The 25,339-nt window shown below is 45.7% G+C and overlaps 1 protein-coding gene across 6 annotated transcripts in view; it reads right to left on the reverse strand.

The window, feature by feature from the left end:
* LOC148020437 (K(+) efflux antiporter 5-like) overlaps window positions 1-25,339 on the reverse strand; it is a 178,845-nt gene that overhangs the window by 82,436 nt on the left and 71,070 nt on the right. For 3 of the 6 annotated variants that reach the window (XM_087700743.1, XM_087700739.1, XM_087700741.1), the window contains exons 7-8: window positions 10,304-10,378; window positions 10,134-10,205 (exon numbers count right to left, since the gene is read on the reverse strand). The exons of 1 other annotated variant lie outside the window; for it this stretch is intronic. In XM_087700743.1, the coding sequence (XP_087556869.1) occupies window positions 10,134-10,205; window positions 10,304-10,378 (147 nt within the window). Of the gene's footprint in view, window positions 1-10,133; window positions 10,206-10,299; window positions 10,379-25,339 lie in introns of all 6 variants that reach the window. 2 more of the 6 variants (XM_087700740.1, XM_087700744.1) reach the window with 2 other exon arrangements.

Below are 25,339 nucleotides of genomic sequence, written 5' to 3' on the forward strand. Positions count from 1 at the left end.
CTTCACTACTACACCAATGGTTCACATGTGCCTTTACTGTTTAGAGTTGGAAATCACCATTACATTGACTATATCCACTCTTGCATTCCTTATTGGTTTCAATGTTTAATGCTGCATTCAATACTTTGTTTATTGTTGCAGAAATGTTTATGGAGTATCATAAGACCTCACAATTACCTTCATTGTTTCCAGTATGCTATGTGCATTAGATGTATTAAGAAGTACATCAATGCGAAGGTCACCCACTCTAGGTCACAATTCATGTCACAACATCAGACCACAAAGCATACATGTGCCAAAAGTGGATGCAGCAACTGAAGCATACACGTATGCTGAAATAGATTGTTGAAGACAAGACTGAGAGAAAAGAAAACACTCCAAAAGAAGAGAACTCAAAAGAAGACTCGGGAAATAGAATCCATATATCAAGACTTAGTCACATACAAAAGTGAGTCACTAGTTGCGCAGGCACTAGAATTGGCTCCTCTCTCCTCCAAGACCTCCAGGCCATGAATGATAATGACTATAGAGGAAGAGCCTTAATACATAGGCCAAATGGCAGTAAGTCGGCCAACATAAAATGCTAAAATAGCCATCATAAACAGCCAGATAAAATGTTTAAATAATCAAGATAATATCATGGTGCCCTAGCCCACTGAATCACATACACAAACTCAACCAAGAACTAACATAGCTGCTAACACCCTCTCTTGGATCATGGGTGATCTAATACAATATAATATACAATGATAATGTCCCATCATAGTATATACAACAATTTCCACCAAAGTAGAATCATGGATACCCAAGCAATGGGTGTGCAAGCCACCACCAAAGTGTCTCAAAGAGAACCTAATGTCGACGTCGATCGTACCATCTCTTGAAAATAGAGAAGAAATCAAAGCAACTCTCAATGTTTGTCAACAATGTCTCACAATGACAGACAAGACCATCTTGTCAAAAATGCCTTTGAACATATGTGACCATGGATTACTCACCTTTGGCCAGTCACCTTTGGCCAGACTCCCAAAGTGTCCCCTCAGGTAAGCGCAAACTAGGAGTCGATTTGCTCTTTGTCAAATCCTAGCTAATCATGAGCTTGGAAGTCAATCCCACCTCCAAGATTTGAACCTACCAGACTTGTTCGGTGTAAAGGCCCTTTCGCCACTCCCATGTATATAGTTACTTGTACATGTGAGCACCCCCTTATGGGTGTAAGTGTAGCGTACCCTAAGTATAAATACATTCTTTTATTCGTTGTGTGTAGCACATAGGTACACAACCATCTCTCAAATCTCCACTCTCTTTGCATTACACTGCTGAATACACCTTGATTGACGTGCACACTACCTGATTCCTGCCTCTCGCACCCCTTCAAACCAGTATCAGAGCTTCTGCAAGAGTGTGCACGCTTCCTGAGGATTGAACGGATCAATCTGTGCATGTGAGTGTGAGCCGACAAGCAGTGGAGATCAATCAGTGGTCAGTCTGACCAGACGGCAACTGGTGTGAAGTGCAAGTCGTATTTTCTGCAGGGCGACACATAGGCATGATAGTCTGCAGTAAGTGTGACTAGTTGGCGGTCAATTTTTGACCACGCGACAATGTTCTCCATGCTGTCGGCGGCACCATGCGCACGTCAAATAGGTCAGCGGCAACCAACGGTACAATCCCAACACACATCAGGTGACACGCGACACATCACAAGTCAACAACTAGTTAATTTAGCACATTTGAATCATTTTTTGACAATTTTTATTTATTTCCAACAAGTAGTCCCCCTGCTCAGTGACAGGGGTTCGCAAGAGCAAGCACAAGTCATAGATGATATATTGGTTGATATCAAGGGATTTACCACTGCTTATGCAGTTTGAGAGAAACTCAAGGCTACATATGAGAATACAACTCATTTGAATGAGATCCATCTCATGGGAAAGTTAGTCAACTTGAAGCTTGATAAGTCTAAGCTCGCCTCAAAGCATTTAAATGCTTTCACTAGTATTTTGAGTCAGTTACAGGATGCAGGCTTGCCGGCTTTTGATCCTAAGCTGAGGGATTTGATGCTGGTTTTGATAATCAGTGTATCATTATTGAACTAGATGATAATGGGTAGCAAAGAGAAGCTGAAAATCGGCTTGGGCAACAAAATCAGCATGCTGAAAATGAATTACAGCAGCCTGAAAATGTATTACAGCAACCTGAAAATGCAATTCAGCAGCCAAATAATGAGGTCATTGACATTCCTTTGGATGTGGATCCATTACCTAATAGCACAAATCATTGGGTGAGAAGGTTTACACCTGTTAAGAGACCTATACAGAGGTTTGATCCCACTTTGGACTGCATTTTGTTCACAAATCAGGGTGAGCCTCTCCACATAAAGAGAGGCATTATCATGTGAGTTAAAGAAAAAGTGGAAGCTAGCTATGCAGGAAGAAATGAAATCTTTGTATCAGAATGATACTTGGGATTTGGTTCCATTGCCCAAAGATAGGAAAACAAATCCAAACAAATGAGTCGATAAAATCAAGTGTGTAGATGGCAAACCCAAATACAAAGCCAAGCTTGTGCCTAAGGGTTACACACAAAATAGCAGATTCACTTTCAAGAAGTCTTTTCACCTATTGTCAAAATGACCAGTCTTTGGATACTGTTTTCTTTCGTAGCATCTATGGATCTTGAACTTAATCAGATGGATGTTCGAACTGCATTTCTATATGAAACAGCCAGAGGGTTTTGTTATGCCAAGAAAGAAGCACTTGGTGTGTAGGCTTTAGAGAAGCTTGTATGGTTTGAAACAACCTCCTAGACAATGGTATGAAAAGTTTAATGTCTTCATGCTCTCACATGGTTTTAAAAGGAGTAGTGCAGATCACTGCTTATATATTAAGAAGGCTGATAATGGAAGCCTTATTATACTTGTGCTTTATGTGGATGATTTGCTTATTGCTGGTAAGCATAAAAGCTAGGTTAATGCACTAAAAAGACAACCGAATTCAGCCTTTTCCATGAAGGACTTGGGTTCAGCTGAACACATTTTGGGCATACGTGCGACAAGAGATAGAGAGCAACAGCCCTTATTTCTCTCAAAAGAAAAGTACATCAACAAAGTACTTGATCGTTTTTCTATGGCAGATGCTAAGCCACTTGGTGTTCCTTTACCACCATACCTTAAGCTTAGCAAAGCAGATTGCCCAAAAGATGATAAGCCAACCAGCTCTATGAAGGGTGTTCCTTATGCTTCAGCATGTGGATCCCTCATGTGTTGCCACTAGACCTGACATTGCTCATGCAGTGGGAGTTGTGAGCAGGTTTATATCAAATCCTAGCAAAGCACATTGGAAGGCAGTGCAATGCATCTTTCGGTACCTTAAGGGCACACAAAGAAAATGTATTAACTATGGAGAGGGTATGTTAGATCTGCAATGGTATTGTGATGCAGAGATGGTAGGTGACTTGGATACTTGCAAGTCTACTAGCGGGTACATATTTACTTTGACTGGTGGGGCCATTTCTTGGTGCTCTAGATTGCAAAATATAGTAGCACTTTCTACCACTAAGGGGAAATATATTTCAGCCACTGAAGTTTCGAAAGAAGCTATTTGGCTTGGTCGTTTGGTCAATGATTTTGGGCTGCCCACCAAAACACCTATACTTGGATGTGATAGTCAAAGTATTGTATGCCTGGCTAAGAATGCCATGTTTCATGCACGTACCAAACATATCAATGTGCGGTATCACTTTATCAAACAAGTTCTAGATGATGGTCTAGTCACACGACTAGCATCAAAATACACGATAACCTTGCCGATGTTCTCACTAAAAGTCTTGCAAAGGCTCAACATGAGCATTCCATTCAGCTAGTGGGAGTTGGTTAAAGGTTCGCTTAGGAGTCTAGGACCTTTAAGTGCGACGTTGTTGGGTGTACAGGTCCTTTCGCTACTCCTATGGTTCGCTTAGGAGTCTAGGACCTTTAAGTGGGACGTTGGGTGTAAAGGCCCTTTCGCTACTCCTATGTATATGGTTACTTGCACATGTGAACACACCCTTGCAGATGTAACTATATTGTATCCCAAGTATAAATACATTCTTTTATTCTTTGTGTGTATCACACTGGTACACACCCATCTCTCGAATCTCCACTCTCTACACTACACTGCTGAATACACCTCGATTGACACACTCGCATCCCTTCAAGACATTGATCGATGAATCAAGGGCGTCCCTCTCTCGAAACTTGTGTATCAATATACCTATATAGATGAGGCTCACCTACCCCACCGCACCACCCTCTCACACTTTCTCTCTACCACTAGAGAGTCATGACGGGTAACTGCATCATATATACTGGAAAGCGGCAGAGAAAGGAACAAACAAGCCTTTCCCTTGATCTGAAGAAGTGGACCTCTTCCACACCTTGGCCTTCCCCTAGGCCGAGAGATTCGAATCGAAATCTACGAAAGAGGATGACTCAATAGAATAGTCCAAATCCTACTTCTTCTTCTCCTTCTTCCTCGAAGCTGCTAACTCTTTACAGTCAATTTACAAGTGTCCCTTCTTACCATAGAGATAAGACTGGGCCTTCGACTTCTTCTCCCTAACACGCCTCTCTAAAGCTGCAAGAGCCTCACCAAAACTTGTATAAGTAGACGAAAGCTTGCCCTATAGATGCAAAGATGCATCACGCTCAAGCAGCATGGAGAACATATAGGTAAAGCTTACTGATGTCGAGGATGTTTGCACCCTCAAAGCATTGGCCACTCCATCAAACTCCAAGGGGAGCTTGTAAAGTATCATCCCTACAAGATGTGCCTCTATAAGAGCAAGCTGCACGTATCAAAGATAGTCATGTACCTCTGTAACACAAAGCAAAAATAATTGAATAGTGTCTTTAGGCTCAAACTTCATCTACTAGAATTGTCCATAAAGAGTCACTACATGCATGGTGGAAGGTGCCTCGTACAAGTTCTGAGCTTTGACCATACTTCTACAGATGTCCTACAACACGTAACCACTGTTAGAACTGTAGAAATACATTGAAGAAGAGCAGAACAGGCACGTGCATCATCCGTATCCCATGTAAGCATAGCTTCCTCATGATTGTCCTAATCAAATCTTCTCGAACTAGAAAAGGTCCTTGAGGATATAGAATAGCTCCACAAACGATGTACCATAACCACTTCTGCACAAGCCAAGCTTTCATAACAGCACTCCAAGTTAGATAGTCAAGGCCATGTAACTTATCATCAGTAGAAGTGCACGAAGGAGCCATCTGGAGAGGATAGGAAGAGAAGATAGAGGATAGGAGGTAGATAGAGAGAGAGAAAACCACCAAACCGACAGCAAAGACTACACAAAATGAGAGTTCACACGCAATGGAAACCAAAATCTGATCAAAAGAGGAGGGAGACTGCTACAAAGGGTAAAAAATACAGCCAAAAAATGCCCAAAACAGCAAAAACGACATGTACAAATAGTTGCCCAACCACAGCAATCAGGGTTAGAAAACCAAAACACACGCTAAATTAAGCAATAACTGCAGCAAACTGATGAAAACAGGGCCAGATGCTGATGCAGGCTGAAGACCCAGATTCTATATCTATGCACGACCCTCGACTAGCTCACCCTGACTACATCCATCAATGGACAGCCCGCAATGCCACAGCCAATGTTGAGCTCATGCAGGGATTGCTTCCTGAGTTTCACTCTCAGTTGCAGCACTTCCCGCTCGCGTGAGAGCAATGGAGTCACCTGCATTACTTGCTGATTAGCCTCTTAAACAACCCCAAAACACACTAAAAAATACTCTTTTAAAGTAAAAACCCTGAAACGGGGAGCAGTTCAAGAGAGTTCAATGGACACCCTAAAACGAGGAGGGGTTCGAGAGAACCCTAATTTTTGGGGCACCCTTCCACATCTATAAATAGACAAGATGCCCCCATTCAGATTTATTCCATCTGTGCAGGTTTATCACTCCACGTGTAGATTTCAACCATCAACCTCCTCCCACGTGGCTGTCTAGACCTTGAGACTGCTGCCACTCCATACGTGTTTGCTCCTACTGCTGACATCTTCATCCATGCTAACGTCAACTACTGGTGACATCATCATCTGCTGGGATCTGATCATCCAATATCGCCAACCACATTAGACACTGTTTCAGCCTACTATTTACAGCAAACTGTGCACAATTTCCAGCCTCCGATCGGTGGTACACTGCTGCGTTTACGAGTTTCCAGCCTCCAGACTGCTGCGTTTTGGTGACCAGCCTATTGTCATTCACTATTCAGCACTCCTACACTCCAACTGGTGGTCGCAGACTTGGGATCCATCTCCGTTGGACGTCACACTCCGACATTGCTCTGCCCTTGAGCACACTATATACTCTTACATTAATTTACAGCATTCATTCACTTCAAAGTTGTGTTCTCTCTCTCCCTTCTTCTATTTGTGTTTGAGTTTCTATGTTTGAGTTTTGAGTTTTGAGTTTTGCGTTTAGGGTTTGAGTTTTGCCCTCTGTGTCTGTGTCTGTATCTTTGTGTTTCTGCCATGGTCGTAGACTCTGTGTGTCCTCAATGCAAACCCTAGCAGTTTTCTTGACACACCAATGTCAGTAAATTCAGCTCAGCTGAGCAAAATTTCACTAATACATGAAAATCCCCAAAAATTTCCAAAGCCAATGTGCACAATTTCTACACTTTTCGGGTCCAATGTCACTGTTATGCATGAACAGCACCAAATCTGGGAAAAGCCCAAAAATTTAGGCACAAACTTGCAAACTATGCTTGCACGCACGAACTGGGGCTTAGGTAGATGTGCCAAGTCACCAAAAGAATGTCGAGCTAAGAGTCAACTAGCTGTCACGTGCTGCCGCCTGGGTCCTACTGACTGTCCGGCATTTTGCTTTTAGTTTTGACCTTTAACAACTTCCACTGACTGGGATCATCAATTGGATGATTCTAAAATTTGATAACATATCGAGAATAAGTATTGCATCTATGGGATAGTCATATGGTTAATATCTATGAGGGCCTCAAGTTCTGAAATTTCAATATCCTCATCAAGTAGAGGAGGAGGATCATAGATTGGATAAACAGGTAAAGTTTGGTAGAGATTCTGTCTTTCCTACATGGTCATTAGTTCTCTATGCATCGAATCTAAAGGAGAAAACTCAGTCTTACCTTTAATCTATTGTTGAGCCCTAGGCATAAGGATGAGATCGTACTACGCAACTAAAATCCTGTATGATCGGTGGACTCCATGGTAGTCTAAAATCTCTCCAACCATGCTAGATCTATTGGCCACAAGATAGGAGGCCCACTCCTGATTGATTCATGTTTGCTATGGAGACTAAAGCAATGTGGAAGTGTTCGAAGTCATCTGACCCTTCTGTAGTTCCTTCTTCTACAAATGAGTTGTCTGATTAAAGTCCTAGGTATCTCAAAGAAAACTTGGCTCTAATATCATATGAAGAAATGCTCTCGAACTCCTGTCTCAAGGAGCAAGGCAGAGATAATGAGCTGGAGTGTGTGCCATACTCCAAACAGATCCAGAAATCCACCAACGCAGCCTCCGAGGGTTGAAAACTAGCAAACGTAGCTATGGAAGCTAGATCTGATGCAGATGGGCAGTGAGAGGCGAGAAATACTGAAAAACGCATGTACCTAAGCAGAGATAAAAATTGTGTGCCATCAGAAAACTGAAAATGCAAATGCTGATGTGGTCCTCCCAACCAGGCGACAGCAAAAACCACAAGGCGATGGTGTTTGGATGATCCCAAGCAGCAAGAAGTGGTCTAGAAGCAATCGCCAACTCTCCAGAAGGGTCATCAAGCAATGAACATAGCAACTGTGTGGCTGGATCAGCAAGGCGTGGCTAGAAGGTGAGAGAGCACCAAGGTGGAGACTGGAAACAAGCGCCAAATTGATGTAGACAACAATGGGCACCTTTGGATCATATGTCCTCCGCGGACAAGATGTGGGCAGCAAAGCTAGAGGGCCTGAAACCTACAAAAACGAGATTGACGCTGAATGGAGGGAGGCATGCCTATTTATAGAAAGTTTGCAGACCTCATACCACACACTATTTTAAAACTCTCTCAAACCACGCACCATTTTAGGGTTTTCATTAATCAAGTATTTTTGGGGCTGTTTAAGTGGCTAATTCAACATGTAATGCATATGTTACCTCAAGAGGGGAGAGAAGGGTTAGGGATAGGGGGCAGCTGGTGGTGGTGGGAAAAGGGGGGAGAGGCAACAAACTGGACTACAGTAACCTAGGTTGGACTATGGACATTGCATTAATGGGTAGAGTGATGATACAGGACAAGAGTTGGAGTGGATGATGACAAGACATGCAAGTAGCAGGATGAGAAAAAAGGGAGCTTTTCCACCAACTCTAAGGCACAGGAGCACCATCAAAGACATGCTCTGCAGGATCCTTATGCTTATGAGTCATAAGTGATATTGCTAATTTTGTAGACAGGGTTCGGAGACCAAGATCAGCACTTGCAAGAGTCTTGGTTCTAATTCTACTCCCACGAGAGAGAAAGCACATAAATTGAATTCCAAGAGGTGAGAAACAAGCTAAGCCATTTTAATGCACTAGTCACCCCAACAGCAATATGGAAAAGTGGATGGCAAAATAGGGAGAGGCCATTGCTTCTGATGATTGCAAGGATGATGCACACCAAATCATCAATATGACGTGAGATACTGTGAGCAGAGCTAGCTATCACCCCCATGGTGATTGACTCTCATTCCGAGTGGTCACATATGTCATTCACGTATTGCTACCTGCATACACAGCATTAAGAGTCAAAGAGAACCACTTGCAAGAGTCTTGATCCTAATCCTACATGGAGAATGATAATATCCTCTCAACTTCATACTCTCTCAAGGGATCTAGACCCAAGCTGTCAATAAGCAGAGCTGCTAATGCTAGACTTGCAACAAGGCCTTCAAACCTCACTCCCTGAAGGATAGGGCACTCAAATTCAGTTCCAATAGCCTAGAAAGAAGGACACTAATTTAGTACACCAGTCACCCCAGTCACAATGTACAAATATGGATGGCATTGGCAAAACATGGAGAGGACACTAGTTTTGATGCTTGCTAGGATGATACAAAGCACACCATCAACACCACATGAGATCCCACGAGCAGAGCTAAATGCCACGCCCACAGTGGATGAACCTCATTTTGCAGTGATCACACACACCCGTAGACTACAGGAGCTGACTCCATTGAAGCACCCCCAGTTACACTACACTCTTCACAGAAGCTGGCCAGCAGGAGGAAAAGGGATGTTCGTTTGTGCAAACTTATTGCTTCTCTCCGGAACCATAGCTTCTACATGGGTACACTACCACCAAACTATCCTGAGCTGAATTGTGGGACCAGGACAAATATCACCCACATAGAGATTGACAAGACTTGGATTTCATCATAAAAACAACTTGATATGCAGATAGCCTTCTCCAAGACTTGGACTTCACCATAAGCACAACTTGATATGCAGATGGCCTTCTACAAGGACCATCCTCTCCAGCTTTCTCAGGATGCTTCAGGATTAGACCAAGATCTATGAATGTGCACATCACTTCAGATGCGGCATGCTGTAGGCCAGATGCAGCCCTCCTTGCACCAGCTCCAAATTAAGACAGAGAGACACTGTCTCAAGGCACAAGAGGACACAACATGTCTGAGTTGCCAGATATAGCTAAAGGTAGAAGAACAATACATATTTGGTTAATGCCTCATCAAAACTAGATAATAGTTAAGCTCATGCTGGTCACTAAAAGATAAAACTTGGATACCAACCTTGAACAGAAAATGCAAGAGACATTGGAGTGTAGCGTGTATAGACCACAAACATAGACTCAATATAGAAACAAGTAAATGAAGTAAACGGTGGAACTGGAACCACCCACAAAAATATATGAACATGCATGCACTTTATAGGGTAACCTCCCCCATCCTGCACCCCCTTGCAAACACTCCCCTGAACACCCCCTAACAATCACATACACTAGACGTAATCATTAGGCTGTTCGGTTGATACAGCAGGGTACACACATTCTAAGCAGACAGAAATTACTACAACATGCTTTCACACTGAGAGGTGCAGCACACCTTGCTTGCTGAGAATTCTAAACCCAAAGCAAACAGTAGGAATACCACACCAAATTGAGCCACTGTCTCTACCTGCAAACATCAAGACGGCAAGGAGATTATTGCTGAATCTTAATCTCAACAAAACTGTTTTAAAATATACCTACTCTGCAATTATATCACCTACTTGCCTGAACAAGCTCACTAACAAAGCTCAAACCACCAGGTCCGATTGCCGATCCAGCTAAAAGATAGCCAGTGATGACCTGTCCATTAATACAAATAGCATTAGAAACATATGCCCACATCAGTCCCCCAACTCTCTTGTTTTTCTCATGGAAAAGTTTGAGCTGATGAATCCAAATATTTACAAAGGGCTTTCTAGCAAACTAAGCTAACCCAAAGACAAGTAGGAAAAAACACATGGAGCCAAAAGGCTACAAAAAGACATTGGACTACAATGACACGAGAAGAAAATCACAAAGCTAGCACAAGTGGGGTAGTATGGATGATGGCCATCCACAAAGCGGCCACCTCTTTGAGGATCACACCAGCAGAAACCATGGAACTAGCATACCAAATGACAATGCACCTCCCACCTAAACTCTCTCTTTTAAAAGAGAGGAAGGGGAGATGATGGAGAATATGTCCGAAAATATGCAAACATGTGGAGACGGAAATCAACACATGGACAGCAATAGTAAAAAAGGCTCAAGATGATGTAGCAGAAAATTCCAAATGGATCAAAGTGGTGAGGAAAGCCCCACCAAACAAAGATGAGTTTCTAAATGCTGCACTAGAAGAGGAAAAGGGGAGAAAAATTAGAGCCTTTCACATTCATACAATGGGGTGGAAAGAATGAGACAGCCCACTAGACGATGTCTAAGGGTCCCCAACACTTCTATTGTGTTTAACATTCATGACAAGTCGGCAAGGACCCTGTCAAAAATAACATGTATGCTTTGATACCATGTCAAAATAAGCAACAATGTAGAGAGACAGTCAGGTTTGCAGGGAGTAACACAGATTCTGTACAGCAAACACTTAGAAAGGAGAATCTTAAAAACATAAGAACACGGTGATGATGCACTGAATCATGCTATGAGAAGAAAAGCTAATACAGCGGAGCCCAAGCTACTGCATTCTCCTGTCTGAATCAAGCGACAGCACCTATGGAAAATTTGCACAGTGAAGAGAGCGGGATGGAGACCTTCGGGCAATGGGCTATCAAAGTAATCACTGGAAGGTGAAGGACAGTTGTCGAGGGAGCAAACCACAATTCTCTGATGCTGTCGGAGATGTGGAAGATGATCACCAGCTATCGTGGGAGCGAACCGCAGTCCTTTGATGCCCTGGAGTAACCTGGGAAGCGAAATGCAAATCCCAGAGCATCAGAACTGTCAAACACAAGGTAAGCAGCCCAAATGCCGACGCCAGATGATGGAAGATGAGCCGGGCTGCAAAACGCAGGTCCCAGCAGCCTCTATGATAGGCGAGTGACGCCAAGTGATGGAGGAGGAGCCAAGCTATAAAAACGCAGGTCTTCGCAGCCTCTGTGATAAACAAGTGACACCATGTGATGGAGGAGAAGCCAAGCTGCAAAAACGCGGGTCCCAACAGCCCCTATGATAAACAAGTAATGAAATCACCAACGCTCGATGATAGAGACAATCGTCGGAGCCTAGGATGCAGACACCAACCTGGAGATGACAACGCCAAGCAAGGAGAAGGTCTCCACACTTAAAAAAAACGCAGGTGAAGGTGGATCCTAATGGAAAAGGGTATTGAGACCAAGCAGATGATGATGACACCAGGTGAAAGATGCTCCAAACGCAAAGCCTGATGCTGGAACAGGGCCCCTCAAGCTGAAGAGGCACGGTGAAGGCAGCCACGAGCCATGAACTACAATGTCCTCTTGAAGGGGTGTGAGGGCACTAGAGATGGCCTCTCGAACCTAAGTAGTCGAGGGTGGGGAAAGGTGAGACTTGTGCAGACCCAAGGGTGGGCAAAAATCACTATCTCTCAGTGGAGAAGATGGCAAAACCGAAGTAATAAAAGGGGTCGAACAATCATTGTCTCTCAAAGGAGTAGACTGCCAAGGGAACGGTATCCAACAATCACTCTCTCGATGGAGCAGATTGCAGAACCACAGGTTGTTGAGGTGGCATTCCTGAGACCCTAGACAAAGTAGAAAAAACCTCCATAGCGCATTGTGGCGGTCACAAGGAGGCCGTGGTACCAGTCGATCCTCATGGCTCGAAAGGGCTAAGTGTGCATTAGATGCATCTTATTGCCTTGAGCATAAAAATCTGAAATCCGGTGCAGAATAAACTATGTGGCCCAAAAGGGAGAGGTGGTAGAATGAGTGCCTAGATGTAGACGCATATACTCCGACAAGGTAAGGAGCAAAGGTCCATTGTGGCAAGCATCATTAGGGGTCCCGATGATGCTAGAAAAGAAGCACCTCGTGGTTTGTCCATATGCCTGTGACGAAGACATAGCATTGGAGTATCATCATGTAAAAGGGTAGGTGGATATGCCTGTGAAGAAGACATAGCATTGGAGTATCAGCATGTAAAAAGGGTCGGTGGATAGGAGAGAAGAGAAGGATATCTCTGTCTCCTAGTGATGCAGTAGAAATGAAGGGGGAAATCAGTAGATGATGCCAAACCCGCAACCTATCTTTGCCTTCTCTGATCAACACGGTCTTTAGCTCTCTAAGCTCGTGCGCTCTGATACCATGTCAAAAATGACATGTATGCTCTAATACCATGTCAAAACAAGCAACAGTGCATAGAGACAATAGGGTCAGCAAGGAGTAACACACAGTGTGTACGGAAAACACTAAGAGAGAACAGAAACTCGGAAACACAAGAACACAATGATGATGCAGTAAATTATGCTATGAGAAAAAAAGTTGAACCAGTGGAGCTAAAGCTCAGAAGATAATTGCATTGTCATGTCTGAATCAAGCGATAGCACCTATGGAAAATCTGCACAGTGAAAGGAGCGGAACACAATCCTCCAAGCAGTGGGCTATCGAAGTAATCACTGGAAGGTGAAGGACAGCTATTGAGGGAGTAAACCCCAATCCTCTGATGCTGTCGAAGATGTGGAAGATGATCACCCGCTATCGTGGGAGCGAACTGCAATTCTCTGATGCCGAGGAGTGACTTGGGAAGCGAAATGCAAATCCAAGACTGTCAGAACTATCAAATACAAGGAGAGCAACTCAAATGCTGAAGCCAAATGATGAAAGATGAGCCAAGCTGCAAAAACGCAAGTTGCAACAGCCTCTATGACAGATGAGTGACGCAAGGTGATGGAGAAGTAGCCAAGCTGCAAAAACGCAGGCCCCAGGAGCCCCTGCGATAGATGAGTGACGCCAGGTGATGGAGGAGCCAAGCTACAAAAACCCAAGTCCTAGCAGCCCATGTGATAGAGGAGTGATGAAGTCACCGATGCTCGATGAAGGAGACTATCGCCAAAGGCTAGGATGTTGACACCAACTTGGAGATGATGACGCCATGCAAGGAGGTCTCCACATTGAAAAACGCAGAGATGAAGGTGAAGCGCAATGGAAAAGGGTGTTGACGCCAAGCAGATGATGGTGATGCCAAGTGAAGGATGCTCCAAACACAAAGCTTAATGCTGGAACATGGCCCTAAAGCTGAAGAGACTGGGTGAAGGCAGCCACAAGCCACGAACCACAATGTCCTCCTGAAGGGGTGTGAGGGCGGTGGAAGGGGCTGGTGAGAGAAGCGAAGTGGTGGTGGTGACCAAAGAAGGTGGTCAAGAATGACTGAAGAGAAAGCGGTGACCAAAGAACGTGATGAAGAATGACTGAAGAGTGGTAGAAGTGGTAGGAGTGAAAAATGAATGAAGTGACTACATTTATACACATAAGCTGTCTAGGGTGGCGCATCACTGTGTGGGTACCCACTAATAAAGTGGCCAAAATGTGGACACCATCCCTTTTTGGGGTTGTCAGTGCGAAACCCTAAAATAAAGTGTGTGAACTAAAGAGGTGGTTTCTCAACAGACCCAACCAAGGATAAACCCCTTATCCTCAAATCTACTAATTTGGAGACACAAAGAGATTCTCTCTCCAAAATGAAAACCCTCAACGAGGAGAAGATCTTCCTTGAGGATGACCTCACCCCACCACAAGTAGCAAGCATAGAGGCTCGAAGCAAGCACAATGGATTACCTATTAGGATCCTTATCTCTCATCCCCAATATGCAATCTTTTATCATCTCCCTACACCCCTTTTTGGGGTTGTCAGTGCGAAACCCTAAAATGAAGTGTGTGAACTAAAGAGGTGGTTTCTCAACAGACCCAACCAAGGATAAACCCCTTATCCTCAAATCTACTAATTTGGAGACACAAAGAGATTCTCTCTCTAAAATAAAAACCCTCAACGAGGAGAAGATCTTCCTTGAGGATGACCTCACCCCACCACAAGTAGCAAGCATAGAGGCTCGAAGCAAGCACAATGGATTACCTATTAGGATCCTTATCTCTCATCCCCAATATGCAATCTTTTATCATCTCCCCACACCCCATTGAAGTGGATGCATATCATGCCTACCTCCATTTTAGTATGACTTGTTGGTATGATTGGACCTCACCATGAAGATACTTGTAGTGATTCCCTAGGTATCATTTTACCAAAGAGATGACAAGTACCTACTCAAACCACCTCCTCGGCTACCATGCATTTTTCTCACATGCCCTCCTCTCACCGTCCAAGCAAGAATGTCCCATAGAATAGTTGGTAAGATGAGAGACACCAAGAAACTTCTGCTTGCCTCCAAAAAGAGTAGGCATAAGGAAACTACACACATGGCCAAGCATGCATGATCTTATGCCACCTAGTGTGAAGGAAGAAAGTTTAGAGCAGTTTTATCAACTACTTGCCAGGTATGATTGCATTTGGCCATGTATGATATTATGCCACCTAGTATAAAGAAAGAAAAAGGTATTCTTAGCCAAGTTAAGAGTAGTTTTATCAATCATTTGTGAGGCATGATCGCAAGGTAGTGTGGAAGGCATTTCAAAAGCCTAGAGCACATACCCTATTACATCTCCAAAGACATGGCACACATATACTACATCGCTCAATTAGGTGTCTTGAGAGCCTTCTCTACCCCGACCACAAGAGAGCAAATCGACCTTCTTCACCACATTTATGGTTCGAGGCACCATCGACAAACTCGAGAATTGTCAAGCACAAGACCATGATGAACTAGTAACATAGCGCCTCATATGCCAGAGACCCAATGTTGTCACTTCTAGCCCAACTATTCGACAGGACCTTTGTGAAGGCTTCTTTGCTAGCTAATACTGTAGTATCAATTCTAAAAGCCTGAGACCCTATGGTTTCCACCAACTATAGAACCATCATGATCAACCACATGTTAGCCAAGCTTCATGAATCCGTACTGGAAAATAAGCTAACAAATGAATATAGATGCATCAACAACAGGTATATGGATAGGCAAGGATCAAGAGAGTATATTCCACACTCAACCACATGCTTACATTTCAAGCTATCATTGAGGAGGGTAGAGCAAAGGGGAGACAGATGTATTGTTGCTTTGTAGACTTTCACTTTCCTTGCAACAAGGTTAGCCAGAAAGTGCACTAGGCTTGAAATCTCAAAGAAGAGGAGAGGATCTCTACTTGTAGTGCTGTATAACTTGATTTTTTTATATTAAGATGAAAAACAGCAACAAATCTTACTATAAATGGAGTTAGAAAGCTACTCAATTCATTTCCCATGCCAAGAGAAGAAGATTGGTTGTTGTCCATACTCCTGTGAGAGTGCGCAGCGAAAGAAGAACACGAACACAGAGGAGAGGAGAGATGAAGCAGAGAATGAAGGAAGAAAATCTGCACTGACTGAGATGAATGCTGAATACACTGGAATGGACAGAACAGTCCCTGCACGCAGCCCGGAGCGTCAGTGAGGGAACCGGGACAGACTGGAAGCAGAGGCAGCACCAATGCCGGAGACGGAGACGGAGGGAGCAGTGCTGAACCTGCAGAGCATGAAAGAGATGAATGCTGGACTGACTGGGGGGGCAGCTATAAATAGCCCCCAGCCAGAAAACTGGCCGACCAGCTAAACTGGCCGACCTGGCCAGATCTGGTCCGACTGGCCAGATCTGGTCCGACTGGCCAGTTCTGGTCCGACTGACCAGAACTGGTCCGACTGCCCAAAATAATGGGCAGTCACCCCAAAAACAGCCCAGAACTGGGCTGTAAAATGCCCAGGGCTGCATACATACTAAGGCAGCCTGAAAACACACTGACAGAGCTCCTCTGTCTCCTGTCAGACTCTGACAGGAGCTCACAACCAGGAGATGACAGTCTGAGACTGAATAAGAGCAGGCTAACACCCCCTCTCAACTCCTGGGAGAGACTGAAGACCCAAGAACCGCATGTGATGAAGCAAAGAAGCCTGAGGCAAAGGCTTCGTAAAGAGATCAGCTGCATTGGCCGCCGTAGGACAATAGACCACCACCAGCTCCGAATCCACGATCCGCTCTCGAACATAGTGATACTGAACCTCAATGTGCTTCGTACGAGCATGAAACACCGGGTTCTTGGCCAGAGCAAGAGCACTCTGGTTATCCACGCGCAGCTCCGTAGGTCCGGTCTGGGTAAAGCCAATCTCCGCGAGTAAGCGACGGAGCCAAACTGCCTCCATAGCGGTCGAACATAGGGCCCGATACTCAGCCTCTGTAGAAGAAAGTGCCACAGTAGGCTGCTTCTTGCTGCTCCAAGAGACAGCACCAGATCCAAGGGTGAAAGCATAACCTGTAGTGGATCGTCGCGAATCCACATCACCTGCCCAATCAGAATCACTCCATCTAGAAAGGGTAATCCCATCTCCATACATGATCCCAAAGGATCGAGTCCCTTGCAAATAGCGAAGAACCCGTAGGGCCGCCTGCCAGTGATCCTGGGTAGGAGTCTGCATAAAGGAAGACAATAAAGCCACCACAAAGGAGATATCCGGCCGAGTGTGAAGCAGCCAGATAAGAGAGCCGACAAGGCACCTGTAACGGGTGGGATCGGTAAGAGGAACGCCAGCTGTCAAAAGCTTGGACTCAGGGTCCATAGGGCATGAGATAGGCCGACACTCAGCCATATCAAACTCCGAAAGAAGCTCGGAGATGTACCTGTGCTGCGAGATAAAAATGCCCTGTGCCATCTGATAGATCTCCAGACCTAGAAAGAAGTGAAGGATCCCTAGATCCGTCATGTCAAACTCCTGCTGTAGAATGGACCGTGTATGCTCCACCTGCTGAGTGTGGCTCCCTGTAATAATAAGATCATCCACATACAAGATGAGAAACACCGAAAGAGAATCCACAACCCGGAAGTAGAGGTTGGGATCATAAGCGGAGCGTGCAAAACCACTCTGTAGAAAGAAGCGGTCAATCCGCTGGTACCAAGCACGAGGAGCCTGCTTTAGGCCATAAAGAGCCTTCCGCAGCCTGTAGACATGATCCTCCTTCCCCTGCACAAGAAAACCAGGAGGCTGTGAAACATAAATCTCCTCCTCAAGAACGCCATTCAGAAAAGCAGACTTGACGTCCATCTGATAGACAGGCCAACGGTGATGTGCAGCAAGAGCCAAAAGCACTCGGATGGTGGACATCCTAGCTGTAGGAGCAAAAGTCTCAAAGTAATCCAACCCTGCACGCTGGGCAAAACCCTTGGCAACAAGCCTAGCTTTATGCTTGTCCAAGGAGCCATCTGCAAGATATTTGGTCTTAAAGACCCATTTCACACCAATCACCTTCCGTTTCGCGGGACGCGGTACAAGCTCCCACGTATGGTTTCGCTCGATGGAGTCGAGCTCGGCCTGCATAGCCTGTCTCCAAATATCCTGTGCAAGAGCCTCCTCCACTGTGGAAGGCTCAGAATCCTGAAGAATCTGTGACATAAGAGCATAGTTCACACATAGTGAACTGTCCCGCTGGGCCTGTAAACGGGCTGATCGACGAGGACCTGTAGAAGAGGCAGGAAAGTGTGTAACACTTGAATCCTGCATGAGCTGGCGATACCATAAAGGAATCCTAAGAGACTCCTTCTGTGAGGGAGACCGGGGGGTCGCTGGAACCTGTAAAGCACCCAAATCGGAGAGGGACTCCCCCTCACCGAGTGAAGGTAAATCCTCCGCATCTGAAGAAGGCTGTATATCCCGTGAAGATCCCGAAGAGGCGGTAGAAGAGCTCGTAGAAGACGAAGGCACATCCACCAAAGGGGAAAGGGAAGCCGAAGGAGGAGGAGGAGTAGGGGGGGTGCTAAGGGTGATCCTGGAAGGAAGTGAAGGGAGAGAAGGTGGGGGGGGGTCCGTCGATGATGAAGAAACATCGGAAATAGAACCATCAATCGGATCCTCAGAGGCCGAAGCCTCATCAAAGATCACATCCCTGCTCACCTCAACCTGCCGCGTCGTCGGGTCGTAGAGCCGATATCCCTTCGTGGTCGTACTATAACCAACGAAGATAAGCTTTCTCGACTTAGAGTCGAACTTCGTCTTCCTCTTCTTCTTGTCCACATGGACAAACGCATCGCACCCAAAGATGCGAAAATGGGACACGGAAGGCTTCTTCCCAAAGAAAGCCTCATATGGAGTCATGTCCTGTAACGCCGAAGTCGGAGAGCGGTTGCGTATATGCACCGCTGTAGCCACCGCCTCACCCCAAAGGAAATGAGGAAGACTCCTATGCTCCAGCATAGATCGGGCCATCTCAATCATGGTCCGATTCGCACGCTCCACCACACCATTCTCTGATGGTGTGTTCGGATGGGAATACTCCACCCGAATACCATGATCCCTGCAAAACTGAGAGAAAAGGTGAGAAGTGAACTCTCCACCGTGATCAGCTCGAACACCACGGACTTTGGAAGTGGTTTGGGTCTCCACAAACACCTGCCACTCACAGAAACGGGAGTACGCCTCGCTCTTGTACTCCAAGAAATAAGGCCACACATAACGACTAAAGTCGTCCACAATCAGCATCAAATACTTGGCCTTCCCAAGGGAGGCCGTGCCCATAGGTCCGCAAAGGTCGGTATGGACCAACTCAAGCGGTGAAGTAGCCCTCCTAGAAGCAACCTGCGGGTGAGGCTGCCTGTGCTGCTTGCCCCTCAAGCAGCTAGGGCACAAAGTGTGAAGAGGAGGGAAATCAGGAAGTCCCTCCACCATCTTCCTCCTAGAAGCCCGGCGAAGAGAATCAAGGTTCAAATGACCATACCGAGCATGCCAGAGTAGCCCAAGCTCATGGGAAGTCCGCGCAGCCAAGGCTGTGAGCGTATAAAGCCCACCCTCCTGTGTACCTGTCCAAAGGGCATCACCTGTAGAAGCATCCTCCACTGTGACTGCATCCTGAGTAAAAATAACGCGGGTACCTAACTGAGTAAGACCATGCACAGATAATAGGTTAAAACCCAAATCAGGCACATAGAGCACTTTGGCGGAGGAAGACCGCCTGTCAGAAAACATAGGTAAAGTCCCCACTCCATGAACAGGAACTGTAGAATTGTCACCAATGGTGACTGTACCCCCTCTGGAACGAAGATCCTGAAGCCAATCCTGACGGAAGGTCATATGTGAAGATGCGCCACTGTCGACAAGCCAAGGCTTCTCCGGAGTGGTAGAAGCTAGGGCAGTGTCTTCCTCAACAAAGAGATGCACAAACGCAGATTCTGTTGTGGCTGGGGCTGCCTTCGAGTCCTTCTCCTTAGGCTTCAAATGGGGATACTTCTGCCAACACTTCTCCTCGGGATGAGTGCCCTTCCCACAATGGGGACACTTGGGCTTCTTCTCCTTCGCATCCTTCTTATCTTCCTCCTTCTTGTCCTTGGACTTCTCCTTCTTTTGTTTCTTCTTCTTGCCACCACCTGTGGCAGCCGTAAATACCTTGGTGGAGCCACTGGCTCCCACCTCTTTGAGTCGCTCGTCATGCTCCAAGACAAGCGGGGAAAGCTCCTCCCATAGGAGAGTCTCACGGGTTCTCGTGGTGATGAGGCTGGTGTAGAAGACATCATAGCGGGGTGATGGCAGCTGAGTCAACAGAATCATCGCCATATCCTCAGACGATATCAGACGACCAAGAGAGGCAAGCTCGCCTCGCATATCCTCCATCTTCGTGATGTGCTCCTTCATGGAAGAAGAACCATCAAGACTGAGCATCCGCAACTTCTTCTCCAGGGAAATCTTGTGGGCAAATGTCTTGTGCTGATACAAAGACGCAAGCTTTGTCCATACTTCCGCCGCGGTCTTTAACCTGTGAACATGTACAAGAACAGAATCATGGAGACTCATAAAAAGAAAGGAACGGGCTCGAGAGTTGAGCCGATCCCATAAGGCTGCACGGTCCATAGAGGTGCCATCGGACGAATCCACGGGGGGTCGGTCGATGGGCGAAGAAACAAGATCCCACAGATCAAAGGTATCAAGGATGCAAGCCACCTTGCATGACCATAGGGAATAGTTGGAACCATCCAACTTGTCTTCCTTCGGAAAGGAAGGGAGAATCGGCACCTGGATAGAGGGAATCAGAGAAGGCATCCGCACAGTAGATGCAGTCTTCACTGAAGAAACCTTCGCAGTAGATGGAACCCTCTGAGATGCATGGACTGAAGAAGGCCGAGTGCGAGGAGGGTCATCCCGTTGTCGAACTTCACGATAGTCCCGCCTCCGCTCAGAGGAATGATGAGAAAGAAGCTCATCCTCTGAGTCTTCAAAGCCTGAAAACTGGTAAGACATCTTCCAATCTGCAAAATACCAAAGAAAATTGTGCCGCTGACGAAATAGGACCAACAGTGTGGTCACCAACCACCAAGATGCAGGCAGAAAGTGCCTACAGCCACCTGGATCTGCAAAACGCAAATAGATCTGATGGCGAACACCAGAAACGAGACCACCAGCACCGGGAACTTGCCCAGACAGAGGTCGCCTACAGGAGAGGAGCAGCCAGGGTAGAAGCGACCTGCAAAACAGCAAAACGCAGGCTGTAGGAGGGTCGCCCTGCAGCAGAGGAGGTCGCCTGGCAGCAAACGCAGGTTTGCTGCGTCACTGGATGACGTGGCAGCCCCTGTGTACAGCAAACGCAGGCTGTACAGCCTTCTGATGCAGTCGCCTGGCTGGTGTAGACCTGTTGGCAGCCTCCTGAAGGAATCGCCTGGCTGTTGTGGGACTGTGAACAGCAGCAGTAAGGTATTTCTCGCGTCCTCCGTGCTCTCAATCAGGCGATGATACCATGTGAGAGTGCGCAGCGAAAGAAGAACACGAACACAGAGGAGAGGAGAGATGAAGCAGAGAATGAAGGAAGAAAATCTGCACTGACTGAGATGAATGCTGAATACACTGGAATGGACAGAACAGTCCCTGCACGCAGCCCGGAGCGTCAGTGAGGGAACCGGGACAGACTGGAAGCAGAGGCAGCACCAATGCCGGAGACGGAGACGGAGGGAGCAGTGCTGAACCTGCAGAGCATGAAAGAGATGAATGCTGGACTGACTGGGGGGGCAGCTATAAATAGCCCCCAGCCAGAAAACTGGCCGACCAGCTAAACTGGCCGACCTGGCCAGATCTGGTCCGACTGGCCAGATCTGGTCCGACTGGCCAGTTCTGGTCCGACTGACCAGAACTGGTCCGACTGCCCAAAATAATGGGCAGTCACCCCAAAAACAGCCCAGAACTGGGCTGTAAAATGCCCAGGGCTGCATACATACTAAGGCAGCCTGAAAACACACTGACAGAGCTCCTCTGTCTCCTGTCAGACTCTGACAGGAGCTCACAACCAGGAGATGACAGTCTGAGACTGAATAAGAGCAGGCTAACAACTCCCTCCATGTTGTCTATGACTCAAACCTACAATTTCTGCAACAAATAAGAGAAAAAGAGCTATCTCCAAACTTGGGATATGTAGGGACCGGTTAGGCACGGAGATCGAGACAGAATGTCGCTATGCGCAGTGAGAGAGAGCAGAGTAGAGAGTGAGCACATTTTCACATACAATGACAAGTGTGTACCTTTAGGTTTCTAGATAGACATATATGTGTAAGTACAAGTGCTAAGGGTGTATTCACACCCAAGCACATTTAAAAGGCACGAGGCCTTTATTCCCAACAACCTCCCACCTAAAGGCAATGTGCCTTAAGAGGAGAAAAGGATCAGCTAAGTCTAGGTATATACAAAGCTGAAATGTATAATCTATCCAACTCCCATCATCTGTCGGCAATGAGCAAACCGCTCTACTGGAAGAACCTTTGTGAGAAGGTCTGCAGGGTTATCATCTGTATCCACTTTGACAAGCGCAATGCTCTTGCTGTCAAGTACATCTCTAATAAAGTGGTACTTCACCTGTATGTGCTTTGTCTCTGCATGAAAGACAGGATTCCGTGCTAGCATGATAGAACTCTAACTATCACAATGGAGAGCAGGTAACTATGAGATGCCAAGCTCTCCAACCAGACGTGAAAGCCATAAAGCCTCCTTGCATGCCTCAGTGGCATCCACATACTCTGCCTCTGTAGTAGACAATGCAACACACTTTTGTAGCCTGGAGATTAAAGAGACTGCTCCTCCTGTGAAAGTAAACACATACCCAGAAGTGGACTTCCTGCAGTCCGCATGACCAGCATAGTCTACATCCGTAAAGCCAACAGCAAATGCCTTTTGCTTTCCAAAGCAGATGCACGACTCCTTTGTGCCTTTGAGATATCTCATAATACATTTCACTGCATCCCAATGCTTCTTGCCAGGGGTTCCCATGTATCTGCTAACCACTCCCACTGCAAAGGCAATGTCAGGACGTGTAGCAACCATAGCGTACATCAAACTGCCAACAGCTGAAGTATATGGTATCTTGGCCATTTCAGCCTTCTCATCATCAGATGAAGGACTGTCCTCTGCACTAAGTTTCACATATGGAGGCAATGCAACCCCAATTGCTTTCCCCCCCTCCATATTGAAACGCTACAAAACTTTGGAATATACTCCTACTAAGAGAGATAGAGTAAGCCTTTCGATCTATCTTTGAGAATTCGCATGCCAAGAATGTGATTTGCATCACCAAGATCCTTCATGTCAAATCTACCATGACTGTGCTTCAATAAATCCAAGGCATGAGTATCCCCACCAACAATCAGCATGTCATCAACATACAAAACCAAGATAATCAGGCTGCCATCTGCTGCCTTATTCGTATACAAGCAGTGATCCACTTGACTTCTATGAAAGCCTTGGGACTGCATGAATGTATCAAACTTATGATACATTCTCTTGGTGCTTGTTTCAGCCCATACAAACTCCTTTTGAATTTACATACCATTTTTTCTTCCCTTGTTCAACAAACCCTTCAAGCTGCTACATATATATGTCTTCATGCAGATCACCATGTGAAAACGCAGTCTTTACATCCACCTGTATGAGCTCCATATCCTCTACTGCAACCAAGCCCAAAATGATTCTCAATGTAGTCATCTTGACTACAGGAGAGAAAATCTCATCAAAGTCAATTTCATGCTCCTGCTTGTACCCCTTTGCAACCAATCTTGCTTTGTACTTTGGTGAGGAACCAGAAGTGACCATCTTCTAAACCCATTTGCATGGAAGGGTTTTTTGCCCTTTAGGCAACTGCACCAAGTCTCAAGTGCAATTTTTTTCAAGAGATTCCATCTCTGACAGCATGGCTTTATACCATTTCTTACTATTTTGTCTGTCCATTGCTTCCTTGAAGCAAGACGGTTCACCACAATCTATCAACATGACATAATCAGCCACATTATTTGCACCAAAAACAAACATGTCAGGTTGTCTAGTAGCCCTAGACGATCTCCTAACCCAATGGTCATTGTTTGCTGGTTGTTGCTGCAAATTTCCATTTTCAGCATGCTGTTTTGGCATTTCAGCCTGCAAATCAGCATTAACAGCTTCCTATCCTGGCTGTTCCTGCACATGTAATGGCTCATTTTCATGGGCTATTTGCAATAGCTGGCTGATCATTTCCAGAATCATTTTCTGTATTCACAAGTTCATTTACAGCAGGTGTTTGCTGCTGTACAGCGGGCACATTTTGCTTCCAAAAGGTATTTCTTCCCGAAATACAACCCTACGGACCTCCTGAGTCTTTTCGAGTTGTTTATGCATGTGATCTTCCCGGAAGATAACGTCATTGCTGCGTACTACTTTCCTTTTCTCGAGATCCCACAATCTATACCCCATTTCACCTTCGTCATCATATCCTAGGAAAATGCATTTGCAGGGCTTTGGCTTAAGTTTGTTGTATTTTTCTTTACAAATGTGCACAAAAGCCTCGCAACCAAACACTTTCAAATGAGCATATGAAGGTGGCTTGCCCGACCACGCTTCTGTTAGAGATCAGATCAGCACAGGGCAGCAGGTGGCCTGGTGCAGTCGGACTGCACAGTGCAGCGGTGCGGAAGCGTAGGACTGAGAGAGAGAGAACACAGAGAGAGAAGAGAGAGAAAGAGACAGTGGACGATGAAGATCTGCTGTATAAAGAATGCTGAATACAAAGATATGCAGATATATACACGGGCGCAGTGCACTGGACTGCGTGTCTCCACCTCGACGATGCAACCTGTAACTGCACACTGCTAATACCTGCAATCTCACATGCATAGTTGTCCCCAAGATGGACAACACCATGTCGACCCCCTGTATAGACGGAAAACCACTCACAATGAGGAGTGACATGAAAGGAAGCACCTGAATCGAGAATCCAGGTATACATGTCATCATCTGTATCTGCAAGTAAAGCATGTGCAACAAAGTGTGAAGAGACAAACAGTACGTCATTCCAACTGTCACTGTCATGAGTGACTACATTCACCTCTTTAATTTTTACACTACTCTTCTTAGACTGACTGCCCTTCTCTTCCTTGCTATCATATGTCTTCTTGCCTTTTCCTTTCTCTTTCTTCCATTTGTAACAGTCACATTTAAAGTGACCCTTCTTGCCACAATGATGGCATTCAACATCTTTGCCATGTGATTTGCTGCGTCCCTTGCCATTATATTTTCCCTTTTGATGTGATCTGCCCCTAGTATGCAAAGCAGTAGAAGACTTACTGGATGCATTGTTATGCCGATTCATCTCTTCCATGAGTAGAGCACTCTCTATATCAACATACAAAAGGATCACATTAGAATTGCTCATAGCAGTCCTGAATG

Source organism: Lygodium microphyllum, chromosome 19, assembly GCF_053477565.2.
Source record: "Lygodium microphyllum isolate KBCC chromosome 19, Lygodium_microphyllum_v1.1.10, whole genome shotgun sequence".
In the NCBI taxonomy this organism is placed as follows: domain Eukaryota; kingdom Viridiplantae; phylum Streptophyta; class Polypodiopsida; order Schizaeales; family Lygodiaceae; genus Lygodium; species Lygodium microphyllum.